The 20,886-nt window shown below is 38.3% G+C and overlaps 1 protein-coding gene across 1 annotated transcript in view; it reads right to left on the reverse strand.

The window, feature by feature from the left end:
• The window catches only part of LOC136856132 (uncharacterized), a 31,815-nt gene extending 11,776 nt beyond the window's left edge, over positions 1–20,039 (reverse strand). Inside the window, 2 exon segments of the mRNA XM_067133784.1 lie at positions 17,545–18,438; positions 18,440–20,039. Coding sequence (XP_066989885.1) covers positions 17,545–18,438; positions 18,440–19,903 — 2,358 coding nt within the window. The 5' untranslated portion in view covers positions 19,904–20,039.
• Positions 20,040–20,886: the final 847 nt, after the last annotated feature.

Genomic DNA, 20,886 nt, shown 5'->3' on the forward strand with positions numbered 1-20,886 from the left:
TGCAACAGAGAGAGAGAGTCCTCCCTCATTGTACAAAACGAACCATAGACACGATAGTTCCTGATTTGACGAAGGAACAATGTACACGATAGTTTCTCAGTTGACTAAGGAACAAAAAACCCTGATTTTCCCTTCGGACAAAAAGAACAAAAGAAAGCCTACAATAAACAATCGACCTCTAGAAATTAAGACAATTGAGAGAGAAAGAGAGAGAGAGAGAGAGAGAGAGAGAGTCTGACAAATATTCTCAAAAATGGCACAAACAAACCCATGTAGGCTACACGGATGAGTAGGCAGGGGCACCAACAGTGCGTATATAAGTATATAATCAGGTCTACCAACCTCGGGTACTGTGTACCAAACAGGTTTTTGCCGAGAATGCGCTACCTTGACCCCAAAGCCTAAATCTTTTAGGGGGAGAAGTAAGCAAGTGGTCCTACCTTGTGCTTAATGGGAGAGAGAGAGAGAGAGACTGGTGGGTACAGGGCATAGCGAGGCACTAAATAAAGGTATATGGGTATGACAGAGTATTACAGTAAGAATTAAAATCCTCATGTTTGTGGTTGTGAAAAATACAGGTTGTTGATTTTTGTTGTTTATGAGAAAATTAATTTTGTCAAAATAAACAATAAATAAAAATTAGGTGGTTTCATATTTAAACAAAGTAAATATGTACTAAAAATAAATGAAAGTATGGAGAAAGTTTATGAAAAACCAATAAAACAATCCCGTATAATTATATATATACATATACACACACACACATATATATATATATGAGATTTCCATAATTGGAGATTGCTCTTAATTTTATTATTATTATTATTATTATTATTATTATTATTATTATTATTACAACCTAACCAAATAAAACAATAAATAAAAATAAAAAAGAATCTCAGCTTCCCTCACTCCCAAACATCTCATCCTTCGATCTTCAGAGAGAGAGAGAGAGAGAGAGAGAGAGAGAGAGAGAGAGAGAGAGAGAGAGACTACTCGAACCTCACGAGAATCCTCCTGCATAACGGGGCCACTGAACCTCTTCTGAGATAATCTCCCATATCAAGAATTGCAGGGGGAGCAACGACGAATGACGTGTAATTTTCCCGGCTCTGTGCTCTTGGCCTGATTCGGGTGGGTGGATCAAAGATTCCGCATGCTATGGGTTTTGGGAGTCGTGTATAATACGTAGCTAATACACGCGAATGTGTGTATAAATACGCACTAATATACACATCAATATATACGTATAAGTACACAAGAATATTCGCGTATGAGTACACACGTATATACGCGTATAAATACTTACTAATATACACACCAATATATGTTTCAATACACTCGGATATATGCTTATAAATATACACGGATATACGCGTATATTGATAACCTCTGACTATATATATATATATATATATATATATATATATATATATATATATATATATATATAGAGAGAGAGAGAGAGAGAGAGAGAGAGAGAGAGAGAGAGAGAGAGAGAGTCATTTTTGCTCTCGCAATTAAGGGAAATATTTTTTTTAAATCCTGCGTGAAATAAATGACAAGTCTTCATAAATGCGATTTTGAGAGAGAGAGAGAGAGAGAGAGAGAGAGAGAGAGAGAGAGAGAGAGAGAGAGAGAGCTGACCTTCACTGTTTCATCCAAATTTTCGATAAGAGAAATAACAATATCTGAGAATTTGACTGACTATCAATATGAGAGAGAGAGAGAGAGTTGACCTCACTATTTCAACACAATTTTCTACAAATTTTACAGTTATCAATATTACACGGAAATAACATCTATAGAATATCTATATAATATTTTCCCATGCTATTGTACAGAATATCTACTGAACCCTATTTGACAATGTCTAAAAATTCCTATACAACTTGCTTAACAAAAGCCTATCAAATATCTTTAAGCACTTACTTAGAAAAGGTCTATAAAATACCATTAGAACTTACTTAATTCAGTTTTATAGAATATCTATAGAACTTGCCTTGGTGTCTTATAGAATATCTATAGAACTTTCTTAACGAAGCCCTGTAAAAACCAATAGAATTTCCTTCAATGTCTATAAAATATCTGTGAAAAAATTGCTGAATTAAGATCAATAGGATATCAATATGACTCTGCTTTCCCAGGTACTATAAAACAGAAGACCTTTCTAGACAAAGTTCTGTAGAATACCTATAAATGAAACTAGAAACTTATAATAGTATTTATACAGACTATTTAAGCGTACATTTAGATAATAATAAAAAGAAATTTACCAAAATAATGGAGATTGTAATATGACATCAATGCACCTTGGCACGGCCAGAATGCCCAGTCATGCCAAGGACGAGTGGGCACGCATCTCTCTCTCTCTCTCACTCTCTCACACACACACACAAACACACACGTTTAGACTTCCTGCCCAAAGGTGCATTGTGGCTTGTGGTTAGGTTCGCTGAAGGAAACACGAGTTTTTTTTTTTATTGTTTTGGTTTGGTAAAAGAGGAGAGGATTTATATAGGTTACAACTATTACTACTACTACTTCTACAATACTTTGTTTACATTGCATCAATACAACGGCAGTTGCATTGATACAACTGGTGATGTTATGAAGACGCCAACGAAACTCATTACGGGAGAAAAAGTGGGTCACAGCGTGGCGCGTGTCACTTGTTACCCGGAGGAATGAAAGTTATGGAGAGAGAGAGAGAGAGAGAGAGAGAGAGAGAGAGAGAGAGAGAGAGAGAGAGAGAGAGAGAGAGAGAGCCTGCAGTCAGGTCTGGCTGGACAATGAATGGAGAAATTGTATGGGCTCACAGCACCTGAAATCAAGGTACCAATTCCAAACAATTGATTTATGGGATGGGGTCGCTAGCCCATACCCTAACAGTGCCCAGTCACCTGGGCATAGATTCTGATGGGTGATAAAGGTGTTGCATTTAGAGGTGAGGCTATGATTGTAACTCCTTTATAAAGGTGGATATAGCACTTTTTAAAAGGCGAATCTGGGTATGATACAAAATACGACAGAGGTGCTTTATGGAGGTAGTAAAACGCCATACAAAGAGTGCTTTATAAAGCAGGCAAAGCATTTAAAAATGCGCTTCTTTAGAGGTTGATAAAGCACCTGATAAAGCCCTCAAACATAAGTAAACGAAACTAAATCAAAGTACTTGATAAACCAATCTAAAACTTCCATTAAAAATAAAGTACGTTGCTTTATCACAGAGATTAAAGAAAAAAGCAAATAAGACAATAAAGACAATGACTTTACTCTGCCAATCAATGACAAAGCACATGACAAAGCAAGTTGCTTTGTCATCAAAGATGGGAGACAGAATTAAAGATGATTCAATATTATCAAACAAAAAAGTAAAAAAAAAAAAAAAAAAATGAATAAGTGAGTTAAAAAATCACTCATCAAAATAATGAATGAAAGGTGGATGACTCATCCAAATCCCAGGTATCAAACGGATGAGAAAATGAGTTAAATTACAGAATCTGGTTTTCACAAAGCATTTTGGGATGGGGTTGCAAGCCCCGTTGGCTCTTTTCAACGTGGCCGCGGCCCACAACAGCCGACTGATTATCAGGTGAATCATTCAGTGCCTAAGCCCTCAGACATTGGAATGGCTTCTTAAGGAAACAGGCTTAAGATGGTGTGACGTCACTCCACGAATATTTAAATGCTGGCCGTTAGAGGCCACAGTGGAAGTTGCTGTCGAGGGCTGTTGTCGACAGCCATTAAGACCTGACAGCAAGGTCGAAGTTATTTGAGAGAGAAAAAAAAATCGACAAAGAACAATCAGTTGTCGAATCGCTGAATGTGTCTAAATTAGGGTTGGTTCGAAAATGCTTTGTTTAAAGTGTCCGGTTTTATTATTATTATTATTATTATTATTATTATTATTATTATTATTATTGGCACTTCATCGATCAAGCCTGGGCAAGAGTTATGCACATTATATTGGCTTTGCAATTTTAGGATCCAAGGAATCTTGTACAGGGTATTTCAATACAATCCATTACAAATACATTATAGCAGTACTGAAATAATTGCTGCTATAATTTCTACGAACATAAAACAAAAAATAACTGCTCTTGTTACTGATAAACAAATAAAGCACGCTGGCCTTGCAATGACAGTGACTGATGGTGAAAATATATATATATAAATATAAAAACTACCATATGACACTTCCGGCCACGCCTTCGAATTAATGGACATTTTCATATCCATTCGGCCGTAGTATTCTAATAATATTTAGAGAGAGAGAGAGAGAGAGAGAGAGAGAGAGAGAGAGAGAGAGAGAGAGAGAGAGAGAGCATTTTCACGAGCCCTGACCGCTACACACGACCGGTAATTCGGTCAGGAGACTCACGAGAGAAAAGCCTCCTGGTCGCCAATGCCCGCCATTTACCGCTCTTTCGCGCCAACTGATGCACCCAAATGACGCGTCAGTCGCCGGTGGCCTGGCTGCGAAATAGCGGTTATGTAGTTGCCGGCTTAATTCATAACAAATCGTGTTTTTCTCGTAAGAATCTTCGTTATTAATTGTGAAATATATTACGCAATGTCACTGTTCCCTAGTTTTTTGTCTATTTTTATTTTTTGTTAAGAGAAATTGCTGAGGTGTGCATGACTAGTCCATTTTATGCTTTGGGGAGCAATTGTTTTTGATTTTAAGTCATTGAATTGTGAATGACAATGAGTGATAATGTGCTAATTGATTTATTCTTTAAGTTATTATCTTACCTTTTACATTGAGATTATCAGAGATTTTCGAGTAATAATAATAATAATAATAATAATAATAATAATAATAATAATAAATCAGAAATATTAGCAAAAACGACATGACAAACCTAAACAATTCAAAGCACCTTTTACTGACAAACAAACGATAAACAAAGCGCAACAACGCACACCAAAGCATCTGCGGGGAGAACAACACTTTCTTTGGACAACGGAGATTCCCCGAGAAAGGCAACATATGTTGTCGGAGCGTTATTTGCAGACTCTTCAAAAAGTGTTTCAGTTACAGCTGTGATGTCTGGGAGTCAAGAGAAACTGTGACTGGACCAATTACTGTAATTACAGGAAAGTTTATAGATTACTGTAATTACGAGGTGGTTTTATATATATATATATATATATATATATATATATATATATATATATATATATATAGAGAGAGAGAGAGAGAGAGAGAGAGAGAGAGAGAGAGAGAGAGAGAGAGAGAATTTTCTTATTTGTATTTTACTCTGATTTTTCGAAAATTACTTTTTATTTTTTATAGGAATTTTTTAATAATAATAATAATAATAATAATAATAATAATAATAATAATAATAATAATAATTTTGAAGATGGCAACGCATCTTAGCGACAAACATAGGTGCTGACGTCAGCAAAAATCCTCGCTGCCTGAAGACAATTTGAGCAAAAATCAAAAAATAAAATAAACAACAAACGAAGAACGACAATGTCGAAATGGAGGAACGATTACGTGATGGATGCCAGGTCTGTTACGGTAATTCTTAACGGTAGAAAGATGCCTTGACGCTAACTTTTAAAATAGATGGTACTTCCTGTTAACGATTTTGGGGTGTGGTTAGTATTTGGATAGGCGGTGTAAGGGTAGCAACCCCACCCCAAAAATACTTGATACACAAGGAACCACCAAAAAATGACTCTTTACACTGTAAGGTAATCAAGGATTGCAATATCCAAACGTAATTGGGTCCTATGCAACCCAGTTGAAATGAATTTCTCTATACCTCACTTGATCACCTTATTCCTTGCAACTCTCTCTCTCTCTCTCTCTCTCTCTCTCTCTCTCTCTCTCTCTCTCTCTCTCTCTCTCTCTCTCTCTCCTTGGATTCTCTTAGATCATCTGTAAACATCAACGCAGCTTTTTATTTACCAATGATAAAAATAAACTGCAAATAAACAGTTTATTACTGACTTTAATGTTTTATGTTTTCTGTAAACAAGGCTAATCTGTTTACCCATAAAGTTTGTGTTTACACACAATATATTTGGCTGTTTATTTTGCCTTCTTTGTGACTTAATAATAATAATAATAATAATAATAATAATAATAATAATAATAATAATAATAATAATAATAATAATAATGCAGAGTAGCATTAATCTTGAAATTGAGAAACAAATCCAGTTATGTTTGGGTACAAATACATTCAAGAATTGTGAGATTTTTCAGTACATTTGTACCCACACAAAACTGAGGATTTGTTTCTCCAATAATAATAATAATAATAATAATAATAATAATAATAATAATAATAATAATAATAATAATAATAATAATAATACACAGGAAGTCAAGCTAGAACCAATTACAACTGGCCTTCAAAAGCTGTCAAATTTATCAAGAGTTACCAAGACACCTCAGACCACTCCTGACAGGTATGAGCTCACCTGCACAGGTAGTAATTGCAATCTGGGTGTTGCCCAAAGATCACTTAACGTCCATGACTCGGCCCTGTCTAAATAGACGTGTCTAAAACTGGAGTAAAAATCCTCATTAGATTCTTCTAGTTGTCAAGCTAGATGTTACACTGATGCATATTCTCTCTCTCTCTCTCTCTCTCTCTCTCTCTGGAGAAGTTTTTTTTATACAAATATATTTTAATCGATTCTCTCTCTCTCTCTCTCTCTCTCTCTCTCTCTCTCTCTCTCTCTCTCTCTAGATAAGTTATTTTTATACAAATATGTTTTAATGCAACAGGACTCTCTCTCTCTCTCTCTCTCTCTCTCTCTCTCTCTCTCTCTCTCTCTCTCTTTTCTCTCAAAGTTATTTTTTTATACAAACTGGGGGATTCTCTCTCTCTCTCTCTCTCTCTCTCTCTCTCTCTCTCTCTCTCTCTCTCTCTCTCTCTCTGTAGAAACATGACTCAGTGGCTTGTTAAATAATAATAATAATAATAATAATAATAATAATAATAATAATAATAATAATAATAATAATCTGAGTACATTCAATTCCTTATGCCCCAGAACACGCAGTCCTGCCCTAAAAAGGTTCCTTTCCTCTAAAAAGTTACACTCCTATCTCTCCCAAACTTTTACCACTCGATACCAGCCTAAAGGCCCACCTTGGGTGAAATTTTCTTAAAAATCCACACATAACTTTTTGTGTAATTCTCTTAACAAACAAACAAATAATCTTGCAGACCGAATAAGGCTACAAGGATCATCAGTTTTCACTTATGTCTAGGTCAATGTAATGCATGCACTTGTGTGTGTGTGTGTGTGTGTGTGTGTGTGTTGGCACGATATCTCACGCACGGAGAAACTGATTTTGATGAGTCTCAGTGAAAGCATACATTTGGTAACCGAATCTTGAAGATTAACTTTCTGTCGTCAGGGAAACCATTTAGCACATTATTCAGAGGCTTAAAACCATTTATAAAAAGGGGGAATGTTATTTTTTCCCTAATTATCTTAGAGGAGAAAATTTTCTAATAAACTGATGAAAAATTCTCTAACATTTTCAGATTTTTATCGTTACTGAAGTATAAATATCCCATAATTTTTGTAGATTAAAAAAATCACTACAGTGAGCCTTAACTTTGATGTAAATTTCCTTAAATATTTTATATATATATATATATATATATATATATATATATATATATATATATATATATATATATATATATATATATATATATATATATATATATATATATATATATATATATATATATATATATAGAGAGAGAGAGAGAGAGAGAGAGAGAGAGAGAGAGAGAGAGAGAGAGAGAGAGAGAGAGAGAGAGAGAGCGAGTAAATCCATAATAAAATTGATTGCAAAATTTCCTAAACCAACCACAAATTAATTGTATACAATTACGAACACATAACAGCGTCTGCTTCAAGAAGAGAGAGAGAGAGAGAGAGAGAGAGAGAGAGAGAGAGAGAGAGAGAGAGAGAGAGAAGCAATTATGACAAGCTCGGCATAAAACCGGTCTAACAGCATTACATCACAATTCCACTTTCCTGTTGTATAACAAGAGAAATTTTTTGTTATTTATCTGTGTTTTCTTTATTTATCTGTTTATTCTCCTCTATTTCCCATCTTTATCACATACTGGTATCCTATTCCATACACCCCCTCTCAAAATTAGACAGGTTATAGCTCTTATGGAAACAAGAGGGAGGCAAGAGAATTCCAAGTTCTGGGAACGAAAGGATAGCTCATAGATCTGCCTGACTGACGCTTGGGATGGTGATTTCCGTGGAAGATCCGTGAGGGAGGGATGGTTGACGGGTGTAACAGGAACTGATAAATTCATTTATATATATATATATATATATATATATATATATATATATATATATATATATATATATATATATATATATATATATATATATATATAACTGTTTTATATCAGGTAAAAATATCTTCTGGCGTTGGAGGGTCGTGCAGAGGGTACCTGAAGAACTAAGGGGAGCGGGGGGAGGGGGGATCAACAAAAGAGGGCTTTTGGGAAGGGGGCCCGGGTGTTAGAGGGCTTGCGCAAGACGCGGCGAGATTGTTCCGCGGCCGATACAGATGGATCGGTCGGGTGAAAATGTTGAGTACGTTCATTCTCTCTCTCTCTCTCTCTCTCTCTCTCTCTCTCTCTCTCTCTCTCTCTACTCTACCGTTCACGCTAGGAGAGAGAGAGAGAGAGAGAGAGAGAGAGAGAGAGAGAGAGAGAGAGAGAGAGAGACCCGCAAATAAAACAATCCGTCTCTCTCCTCACAGCAACAAGCGAACTTGACAAATATATTCCTATTATTCACACGTTCCTACCGCCCGCTCCTCTCTCTCTCTCTCTCTCTCTCTCTCTCTCTCTCTCTCTCTCTCTCTCTCTCTCTCTCTCTCTCTCTCTCTCTCAGCCTCCTTTTTACAGCGTATATACCTGTTAAATCAGACCTGATGTCCTTGGGAACTACTAGTCTGGTGGACAAGGTTACACATGAGAAGTATGAGATTAGTATTGAAAACCTCTTTACCTAAAAGTTAACTTGAGCCGGGTTTCGCAACTACGGCGGCCCACAGTCTCTCTCTCTCTCTCTCTCTCTCTCTCTCTCTCTCTCTCTCTCTCTCTCTCTCTCTCTCTCTCTCTACTTATGTAAAAAGTAATATAGTTACCATATCAACAGGCTTGTTTTATTTCGTTCTGGAAGAAGTCACAATTTAGTGATGAATATAATAAAATGGCGATAGATTTTTTACATATTTTATCGGTGTGGCTTTGGAATGTATAAAATAACTAATTAGCATATCTATCCACTTAACTAGCTGTCTATTGTATATATCTATATTCCCGAGGTACGGTGACGTGCATATTAAATGATATTTGAGACTTAATGTTTGTGAATGTTGAAAAGACAGGTGTGTATGAGGGAAAAAATTTATATATATATATATATATATATATATATATATATATATATATAGAATAACTTAATTGAGTAAGAGAGAGAGAGAGAGAGAGAGAGAGAGAGAGAGAGAGAGAGAGAGAGAGAGAGAGAGAGAGAGAGAGAGAGCTATGCCATTCTAACTACACTGGTATATATTTAGACAAAGCACTAATCACTTACGTCTTCTTTACCCTTAAAAGAGAGAGAGAGAGAGAGAGAGAGAGAGAGAGAGAGAGAGAGAGAGAGAGAGAGAGAGAGAGAGACCTAACGAGACCTAAACTACACACACACACACACACACAAACACACGTCGTACGATTACTAAAGCAATCGACCCGCTGTTACTCTTCCGTAATGACAGCTATTCCGAATTGCAACCCAGATCAGGAAATGTCTTTGAAAGCCAGACACAGAGAGAGAGAGAAAAGTTTCTCCTAATCATGAATCTGGGGAGCTCCTGCCTCCCCCCACCAAGGGGGCGGGGGTGGATGAATAACGAGGTCGTGAATGACTATGAACAATGCTATAAACAGCGTGAATAAGAGGCTATAAAATAGAATGCTAGGATGGATAAAAATAGGATGGATAGAGACGAATATTTGAGTCGACTCTCTCTCTCTCATTCAAGTCATGACAAAAAATAACCGATTTAGGAATATACAAAACAGAAGCTGTACAAGAGAGAGAGAGAGAGAGAGAGAGAGAGAGAGAGAGAGAGAGAGAGAGAGAGAGAGAGAGAGAGAGAGAAAACAATAACCTTTGCAATGTACTTCGTTCCCTCTTCCTGAAAGCGCGTGCACAAACAATCTGCGCCTGGGAGCCGAAACAAACACTGGGGACGAACAAACACAACTGAAAGGCAGAACAACACGAAAGAACAACAAGGAAGAACAACAGACTCAAAGTAAATGGAAGGAGTAGAGGCAACTGAATAACAGAAGGGGAGGAGGAAGAAGAAGAAGGAAATTAAACTGGCGAGAGAAGATTAGTTCGCCATTTTTAAATTCTTTTATTTTTTTTTTAAATTTGAAGATAAATGAATTTAGGTCAAGGGTCAAGCACTGGGACCTATGAGGTCATTCGGCTCTGAAACGGAATTTGAGAGTAAGAGGTTTGAAAGGTGTAACAGGAGGAAAACCTCAGAGTTGCACTATGAATCAATTGTTAGGAGAGGGTTAAGGAAAGTAAGATGGAAGAAGGGGAATATGAAAGGAGGTACAGTAAAAGGAACGAAAGGGGTTGCTGCTAGGGGCCTAAGGCACGCTGCAAAGAACCTTAAGTAATGCCTATAGTGCACCGCATGAGGTGCACTGGCGGCACTAACTCCCTACGGGGTAAATGGTAATCATGAACTTGATGTCTCTCTCTCTCTCTCTCTCTCTCTCTCTCTCTCTCTCTCTCTCTCTCTCTCTTAAATATATACATATACAAATTCTTTAATTATATCAAATATTTGCCTGAAATCTAATTATTCATTTAATATCAAATATTATTATTAAATTAATTATTCATTTATTATTATTATTATTATTATTATTATTATTATATAAAATAAATTAGAAAGAAAACTAGTAACCAACTCACAAACAAAAAATAAACCCCAAAACAAACAAACACAGACACACACATCCACAAACAAACATACCACACACCACCCACAAAAAAACAATAGCAAAAACTATAGCAAAATCTACCGTGCTTCCAGAGCAACATTTACCAACCTTCCATCTTCTTCTTCTTCACGGGAAGTGCGATATGTAGGTCACACAACTCTGTACATAATTCTAAGTGTCTCCGGAGCACTTCCGCGGTTTAGGAAGTGAAAAAAGAAAAAGTGAAAACTGTGGAAATATGGAAGGAAGTTCGCACCGACGACCCTGACTGCGTAGTGGGTTTCCTCCCGTTGGGGGTGAGTTTCATTTAAGTGGTTGTGGGTTATGTGATTGTAAGTGGGTTGTGGAGATTGTATGTGCATGTTTACCAGAAATTATACAGGCAATTTATTAATATACATAAATATATATTGTGTATACATATACATAATTATGAATAGGTTTTACAAACAAAAAACAAACGACAAAAATACAACAAATATTGCAAACAAAGCAACAATCACATCAAGAACGAAACAACAAGACGAAACAGGACTATCTTAAGAGAAACAGGTGTGAAACAACGACGGATAAAACAACAGAGACAGGTATACAAAACAAAAATTACACTACGAAGACATACACAGAATGCAGAACAATACAACGCAAAAAAAGTACGATACACAAAAGGGGAAATTATTCAAAAGATAGAGAGAGAAACTCAAAGATGGGACGATACCACAGAGCAATGGAATTTACACCACAAGTCAGAATGGTTAAACAAAGTCAGGAAATACACCAGACTGGGAGTTACAGTGATGCAACAATGTCAACAAGAGTCACCAAAACCAGATGATACACCACTGAGTGGATGATACAACAAGATCATAAAGATACACCACAGAATGGGTGATACAACAAGGTCATAAAGATACACCACAGAATGGGTGATACAACAAGGTCATAAACATACACCACAGAATGGATGAAACAACAATACCAAAAGTAGGACCACACAAAAAAGAAAGACACACACTAAGATAGGATAATCTAACAAGACCTTGTGATACACCACAGCCAGAATTAGACAACAGAGCCAGAATCATACACCACAGATGGACGACACAACAACGCCAGGAAACGACACCAAGCCCAGAACTATGATAAAATGTCAGAAAGATTTACCAGAGACAGGATTACAAAACGAAGCTCACACTCCAACAGGACATTCAACAAACCCAGGAAGACACCCACTGAAGTCAGGAGGACACCAGAAGAACAGGACTCGGGAGCAGGAATCAAGCCGAACTGGTGGTTTACAAGAAGTGGTCACTGGCAGGTCCTGCCTTCCTACAGACTGGGGCCAAGAAGAATGCCTTGAGAGTTATGCATCTCGCGTTACAGGTTTCAGGGAGAGAGAGAGAGAGAGAGAGAGAGAGAGAGAGAGAGAGAGAGAGAGAGAGAGAGAGAGAGAGAGATTCTGTTACATAAAAATAAGAATCTTGTTGAAAAATAACTTCACGAGAGAGAGAGAGAGAGTGAGAGAGAGAGAGAGAGAGAGAGAGAGAGAGAGAGAGAGAGAGAGAGATAATTCCTGTTACATAAAACTAATAAGCCAGCATTAAAAGCTTGACTAGAGAGAGAGAGAGAGAGATAAAACATAAAAACTAATAGCCAGCATTAAAAACCTGACTAGAGAGAGAGAGAGAGAGAGAGAGAGAGAGAGAGAGAGAGAGAGAGAGAGAGAGAGAGAGAGAGAGAGAGAGATTCGTTACATAAAAATAAGAATCTTGTATGAAAAATAACTTCACGAGAGAGAGAGAGAGAGAGAGAGAGAGAGAGAGAGAGAGAGAGAGAGAGAGAGAGAGAGAGAGAGAGATTCGTTACATAAAAATAAGAATCTTGTATGAAAATAACTGAGAGAGAGAGAGAGAGAGAGAGAGAGAGAGAGAGAGAGAGAGAGAGAGAGAGAGAGAGAGAGAGAGAGAGAGAGATTCGTTACATAAAAATAAGAATCTTGTATGAAAAATAAGAGAGAGAGAGAGAGAGAGAGAGAGAGAGAGAGAGAGAGAGAGAGAGAGAGAGAGAGAAATGATTTAAAAGAAAAATTATCAGAAAAAATAATCTCAAATTCTGACAGAATAAAAGCCTATGAAGAGAGAGAGAGAGAGAGAGAGAGAGAGAGAGAGAGAGAAGAGAGAGAGAGAGAGAGAGAAATGATTTAAAAGCAAAAATTATCAGAAAAAAATAATCTCAAATTCTGACAGAATAAAAAGCCTATGAAGAGAGAGAGAGAGAGAGAGAGAGAGAGAGAGAGAGAGAGAGAGAGAGTGCAAAGCTGAGCAAAAGCGCAAGAACGGCGCAGGAGACGGAAGGATCCTTTGCGAGCGTAAAAGTAAAAGTACAGATGATGATACTAATAATTCCCTTTCGCCAAAGTGCCTGACCTCTCTTTGGGGTCATGTTACGAACGATGTCAGGCCTGTCCCCAACCCTTCCTTTCTCTCTCTCTCTCTCTCTCTCTCTCTCTCTCTCTCTCTCTCTCTCTCTCTCTCTCTCTTCATAGGCTTTTTATTCTGTCAGAATTTGAGATTATTTTTTCCTGACAATTTCTTTCTTTTAAATCATTTCTCTCTCTCTCTCTCTCTCTCTCTGTTATTTTTCATACAAGATTCTTATTTTTACGTAACGGGGATTCTCTCTCTCTCTCTCTCTCTCTCTCTCTCTCTCTCTCTCTGGTCAAGTTTTTAATGCTGGCTTATTAGTTTTATGTAACGGGGATTTTCTCTCTCCCTCTCTCTCTCAACATATTATATTAGGACTTATTAGCATATTTTTCCTCACATTTTTCCTTATAAATTATTGCATTAATGTCTCTCTCTCTCTCTCTCAATCCAACCTCTCTATTCTCTCTCTCTCTCTCTCTCTCTCAGACATGCCCAAAAATACCCATCGTAGAAGTGCGTGAGAAAGTGTTTTTTTCAACCGATAAAAAATATTACACAGTCACGCACTGAAAGATACAATTATCAGATAAGATTTGTTCTTTTCCAGAAATTTTAACTTTTTAATGTTTTTTTTTTTTTTACATCATCCCGTGGGACGGAAGGAAAGGATTTATTAGATGGGGAAACTTGGGTAAGAAAGAGTTCCGGAGCTTGTTGTGGGGGGAAAATGAGAGGGTGTTACGTGGGCAGCCGAATGTGGGGGGTGATATATACACAAATAAAATTACAAATTAATAAAAATAAAATTACCTCTCTTCATATATTCCTAAAATGGTTTTTTTCAATTGATTAAAAACACAAAATAGCTTTTTAATCTTTTATTTTTATTTCATTTTTATTTTTATTTTATTTTTTGAGAAGCCAATTATATTTTTATGAAGAAATTTTTTTAAAATATTAAAAAATGAAATTATTATCGAGTCACTGTTCAAAAATGTAACCACGTTACATTACTGTTCAAAAATGTAATCATGTTACATTACCCTTCAGTATAATGTTCTAAATGTAATTACTTCATGTAATGAAGGCCACTGAATAACCACAAAAAATAAGGAAATATTATACTGGACATTTTCTAATTATGCTGTATTTATTTACCCATTAATTTGCTTAGTTATTTATTTTGTGTTAAAATCCCACAATTGTATTAATGCTTTCCTAAACAGTAACCTTGTTTTCTGGTAGTTGGGTGGTTGTGGTGGGTTGCAAAAATACGAAGGAAGTAGTAGGGCTTGCAACCTCATCCCAAGAAGATTTGGTAGGAACAGGAAAGGTAGAAAATTCTGGAGCATTATATATATATATATATATATATATATATATATATATATATATATATATATATATATATATATATATATATATATATATTATTTACAACCTGCTGATTTTTGTAGCGTTTCTTTGTCATTATTTTTTCTATATTATTTTTCCTCTGGATTATAAAAGCACAGCCGTTGGTGTTACATTTCGTTGGGTCTGGTCGGGAACTGGACGGGTGAGCTCTCGTGAAATGTTAGTAACATTACAGAATCAAAATTCAGTTATCTTTAATTATAATCAACAGCAAATATCAAATAATTAAAATCTTATTTTAAAATTATAAATAACTGAAATATTAACTTTAATAATGAATCTTATAAATCATATTACAATACAGGTAATTTATTCAATGACACAAAATTCTATGGATATATTTTTGGGATGGGGTTGCTGGACCCATGACCACGCCTCCACAGATATTCAGGGAGCTTATGCATTTGGGATTACAGTCTGGTCACCCATCCAAACTGGCCAGACCCGATATCCATAAACGTCCCTGACAGAAGAGCCTAATGTATATTGTCACTGACTGACACACAAAGATAATACTGTTATAAACTGACATTCCTAAGCGGTCACCAATCCACTGCCTGACCAGACCCAGTGAAATTTAACATTAATGGTTGTGCTTTTGTAATTTTGATATATTGTAGAAAAAATTCATCAGATTCAAGGCAAGAAAGTGGACAATTGAAGTGGCATTTGGCTGATCTATCAGGGCTGAAATGGCAAATGTTTTTTTTGCTATATATAATTGTCCTTCCAGTTAGTGGAAATCGTTTTTGTCTTGACTCTCTTAAAGATCAAATCTCTCTGTAGGTCTTCATTAAATTGAGAGAGAGAGAGAGAGAGAGAGAGAGAGAGAGAGAGAGAGAGAGAGAGAGAGAGAGAGAGAGAGAGAGAGAGAGAGACCTAATTATTATAAAATTATCGAGGCATCACAATATGATTTATCCGTCAAACCTTTCAGTCAACTATAGGTGCTGTTTCTCCCAAGTCACGTATGATAAACCTCTCTCTCTCTCTCTCTCTCTCTCTCTCTCTCTCTCTCTCTCTCTCCATCATCGGAACCCCTGACCTTGGCAGGTGTGAGGGCAGATAATATACAATCAATCAATATCCCCAATTCTGGCATCGGAGCGTGAAACTTAAGCCAAGGTCAGTTCTGACAATTTCCCAACACCAATTCTCTCTCTTCTCTCTCTCTCTCTCTCTCTCTCTCTCTCTCTCTCTCTCTCTCTCTCCCCTACCGCTAAACACCTTCTGAATAAACCTAAAATAGAAGTGGGTACTTAAGAGGAGAGAGAGAGAGAGAGAGAGAGAGAGAGAGAGAGAGAGAGAGAGAGAGAGAGAGAGAGAGAGAGAGACCCTTTGTCCCGTTGGAATGCCAAGGTGAGGTATGAATATAGTGTGCTTTGCATGACCGTGCGCGCGTGCGCTCGCCTAAAAGAGAGAGAGAGAGAGAGAGAGAGAGAGAGAGAGAGAGAGAGAGAGAGAGAGAGAGAGACTGTCTCAGCACAAACTCCTTAAGAATGGAAACTGTCTACATAAATATTCTATGGTGAAACTGATTTCTCAGAAACAGACGCAATCGCTGTCCCCCACCCAGGGATCGATCTCGGGTTTAAACCCACAGAGAGAAACAAAGTTTTCAAATGCCCAATTATGCCCCGAGTGAAAATATCAAATATATTTGATTCGAAAATGGAAAAAAAAAACTTAATATTTTCGGATTCAGCTCATCGAAGTCCGTCCATACATTCTCGAGATATCTTGTAAACGCATAAATATTGACAGACTGACACATTATTATTATTATTATTATTATTATTATTATTATTATTATTATTATTATCGGAGGATGAGGACAGTCGGCCTTGTAAAGCTCCAAGGTTTTAAGAGCAAAATATATTAAATATATATTAAAATATATAACTATTTTTGAGCAATATAAAATATATTTACCAATAAGTCTCCATAAACCAAATAAAAGTTAAAGGACTCATAAATAATAAGCTAAAACAGAAAGCTTATCACACAGCAACAAGTAACTCAAAACTGTCCTTTGACGAGACAATCTGAACGAACTGTTTTGGGAAATTACGATATTTTTATGACTTGTCCTGCTGTTGACATAGGTTCGTCATTATGATTGATAGTTCTTCTCTATTTACTGTTCATGTTTTTACTTCTAGTTGTCTTTAATATTATAATAATAATAATAATAAAATAATAATAATAATAATAATAATAATACAGTTTTCGGTACCTATCATGTTTGGTCTTATTGCCAGTTCAGTTTGAATTGACCATTGAACCTCGCTTGTTAAAAAGACGGGCGACTTTTACCACAAGAAATATATTATATATACTACCTTGTACCTTCTAACAGTTTAGTTCGAATAAGTGGTTTTAAATTTTCAGTAATTTTGAAAATGTAATGAAAATACTTTTGTTACAAGGTCGAGTGTCGTTAGTTCAATCTGACAGGTCTGAATGGTCCCTAAGTGGGGGAACATTTGATAAATTATGAATTATTATATTTCTTCAATATAATCTAGGATTTTCAATTACCAGGTAATTATGACCGTAAGTATTATTGCTTGATAGTAAGCTCCACCACTCTAAACATCCCTTGAATGGGAGAAACACAAAATAATAATCATTTGACTTACCCTGGTACTGTCATTATGCTTATCACTCAGAGTGCAATCTGGGGAACTCTTTCCTGAAGACGACGCCGAGTCTGACCTGGCCGTGTCCAGTTTCCCAGGGTCAAGTGTGGGCACGTGACTCCTGCAGAAGAGTCTGGTGTCCCTGGAGTCCAAGGGACTTCTGTAAAAGGTCTTCAGAGTGAGCCTCACGCCGCAGTGGTGACACTTGAAGCAGGAACTGTGGAAGACGAGTCTGAGGGTGGGTTCTGTCCTCTCTTGCGGGTAGACCGGTTCTCCACATCGAGTACAAGGTGGGTCGAATAGGGACACTCGAGGCTTGCTCCGAAGTTTCACTTCGGCGGGAGTTTCTATGTTCAGGGAAGCCAATTTGTCGAGGATGGCCTGGTCACTCGGAGTGACACCTTCCTTCTCCGCATTCTGTGGCGTGGGCGTTTGGTGTCCCTGGTTGGGCGCTGCCTCCTGAACCCCAGGGGCGCCTGCCACCGGACACGGCACTTCGTTCCCCTTCGGCTGCTCGGTCTCGCCCTGCTTGACGCTGTTGCTTCGAACTAGGAAGGAAAATCTCTTGGTGGGCTTACACGTCATCGAGGAGGTGGGCAAATTCGCCTTATCTCCCTCATGACAGTCGTCACTCAACCCCGTCCAGTTATCTTTGTACTTCTTCTTCTGTTCCTCCTCCACCACTTTGAACTTGATGATCTGCGTCTCGGCCGCCCTCTGGCGCGTGGAGTAGTGCTTCCTGGGCGGGGCTGGCACGCCCGCCTGCGGGTCGCCTGTAATCGTGGGCGCTACCGTGCACATGACGGATGCGATGCAAGGCACCTCACTCGCGCGGACGTCCTCACTCGAACACTGCTCAACGCAAACTGAACTTCTTCTTCCAGGATTGCCAGCCGTCGAGCGATCCAGGGACCCTCCTCCTCCTCCCCACCTCCCCTCCCCATCCCTCCGGCGGGGGGAGGAGAGGCGGGGTGGTAACACTGTCGAAATCTTGGGCACCTCTGGGATCGGCCGCTTCGTTGGCGACCCACAATTCTTCGTCTTCTTTCTCCCTCTGGTCACGACACGGGATGTAACTATAAACGATGCTTTCCTCGCCGCTGCTGCTGCCTTCGGAAGGAAGCCTCAGACGTCGCAGGACGCTAGGGACCGCCGAAAGCACCGCCTCCTTGACCAGAGTGTCGCTCAATGACGGTAAGACGCGTCTCTTCAATATGTCCTCGCCCTTGGGCGAAATATTCGAGTCCACGATGTCGGAACTGTCAAACAGACGCTCGCTGGCTCGAACTTCCCCCCCGGCAGTGCGAATGACGGACAACAGAGAAACTTTATCTTCGGTATGAGCGCCGTCGTGGGGTTCCTCGTCAGATTCCTGACCAGACCAGTTGTTGTTCCTCGAGGTTTCAGACTCCTCGCTCGTGCTCTCGTTCTCGTGTTCCGTTACGGTGTAAGCGCTCGAGAACGAGGTTGGAGTCGATCCCCTGTCGCCTAGTTCCAGCTCCAACAAAGGGGCGTGGCGTTGCAGGTCCCCGTGGGAGGGGGGAATGACCCTCCACTCCAGAGTAACTGCAGCTTCGGATAAATCTTCCGAGACTTCGAAATTGCTGTATTCTATCGATATGACCTCGTCGTGGGGGTGACGGGCGCTTATTCGGTCCTCTTCGTCAGAGGAACTCTCCGCCGATTTAGGAGACACGTGAAGTAATATACCTTTTTGGCGCGAAGGGGCCTCGTCACTTCCAACAGCTTTTCGGCGCGAAGGGGCCTCGTCGTTGCCAGCATCGTTCCCGATTGTTATAGTGGTCGAATGTTTCGGTGTAGGACTCATCCCGACTTCTATAGTGCTGCTGAGGCCCGAATCAGACCCTGATAGTGATGACTCCGACGCAGATAGTGACGATTCAGAGTCATTATCCGAATCGCCATCAAAGGGGCCGATTTCTGAACTGGGATCTGACTTCATAAACACGCCCCCTGTCACGCCTACGTTTTGGTTAATGATACTCGACTTCCTGCTCAGACGCCTGTGACGGTTCTTCTTCTTCTTCAACTCCGGCAGGAACTGGAGGGCATCTCCGCTCTCAGAAGAACCCTTACCTGAGGAACGCCTGGTCTCAGGCGCGCCCTCAGCGAAGTTCTGCCTCAGTTCCATGACGTTCACGTAGAGTACTTCCGTGACTGAAGTGAGGCATTCCTTAGGGGCGAAGCTTCCCTCGTGACAGACCAATCTTCGGTCCGCCTTCGTGACCTGGGGCGTTCTCGACGCCTCAGACGACCCAGCAACAGTTGTTTTCGTGACATCTCCGTGCACCTGTCTCAGGTGAGGGTCGTGCACCTGTACAACCGTCACGTGAGTCATGGTGGCATCTAATTGGAGACGGATCCTTTAAAGGCCCACCTTGCGATGTTTCGAAAAAAAATCACCACAGTGACCAGGTGAATCGCCTGGTATTTTACATCTTAGTATCACCAAGAGATTCCAGGTGAGCGTGACAGGTGAATGGGTTGATTGACAGGTGAGCGCTCTCAAGGTTCCAGGTAATGTGAATGTTTGCGTACGAGCGCTGGAAGACTGGAGTCTGGAAGACGCCTTGAAGCTGATTGTCAAGGACTTAGACTCTGGAATGAGAAAAAGGAAAGGTAATTAATATACTATTCTAAGCATAATAATAATAATAATAATAATAATAATGATAATAATAATAATAATAATAATAATATAAATAATAATATTAATAATAATAGGTGCTTCCACGCCATTTAATTTATAATTTTAAACACAATTCATATGAATTCAGATTTTTTCAAAATTCAATCTGCCGTATTCAAAGGATTTTTTTATTTCTATTTTTAGAAAATTAATTTCGTGTTAATATTCTTATAACAGTAAAAAAAAAAAATTCAAAATGAAATAGATAAACACGAAATAATTTTTCAAAATATTGTCATGTCACGTAAACGATAAATATATATTCTATATAATATATAACGGTTATGACACTTGGTTTACTAGTGAGAGGGACAGCGTTCAGCCTTCAGTCAAAGCGAATAGATTCATTTAGGTCAGGTTAAAGTCAATTATTTCTCTGTTGACCTGAGCAGTGAATTATGCGAGTGGTAAGTAGTCAACTGCAGTGGGTCGCAGCTGGGGTGGGGGAGGGTAGGGGCTAGCAACTGCGTCCATAAAAACTTTGTGAAATGTTTTATACATATATGTGTGTGTGTATGTAGCTATCTATCTATATATATATATATATAAATATATAGATATATATAATATGTATAAATATATATATATATATATATATATAGAGTATATATATATATATATAGAGAGAGAGA

The sequence above is a fragment of the Macrobrachium rosenbergii genome, chromosome 34 (genome assembly GCF_040412425.1).
Source record: "Macrobrachium rosenbergii isolate ZJJX-2024 chromosome 34, ASM4041242v1, whole genome shotgun sequence".
Taxonomy (NCBI): Eukaryota; Metazoa; Arthropoda; class Malacostraca; order Decapoda; family Palaemonidae; genus Macrobrachium; species Macrobrachium rosenbergii.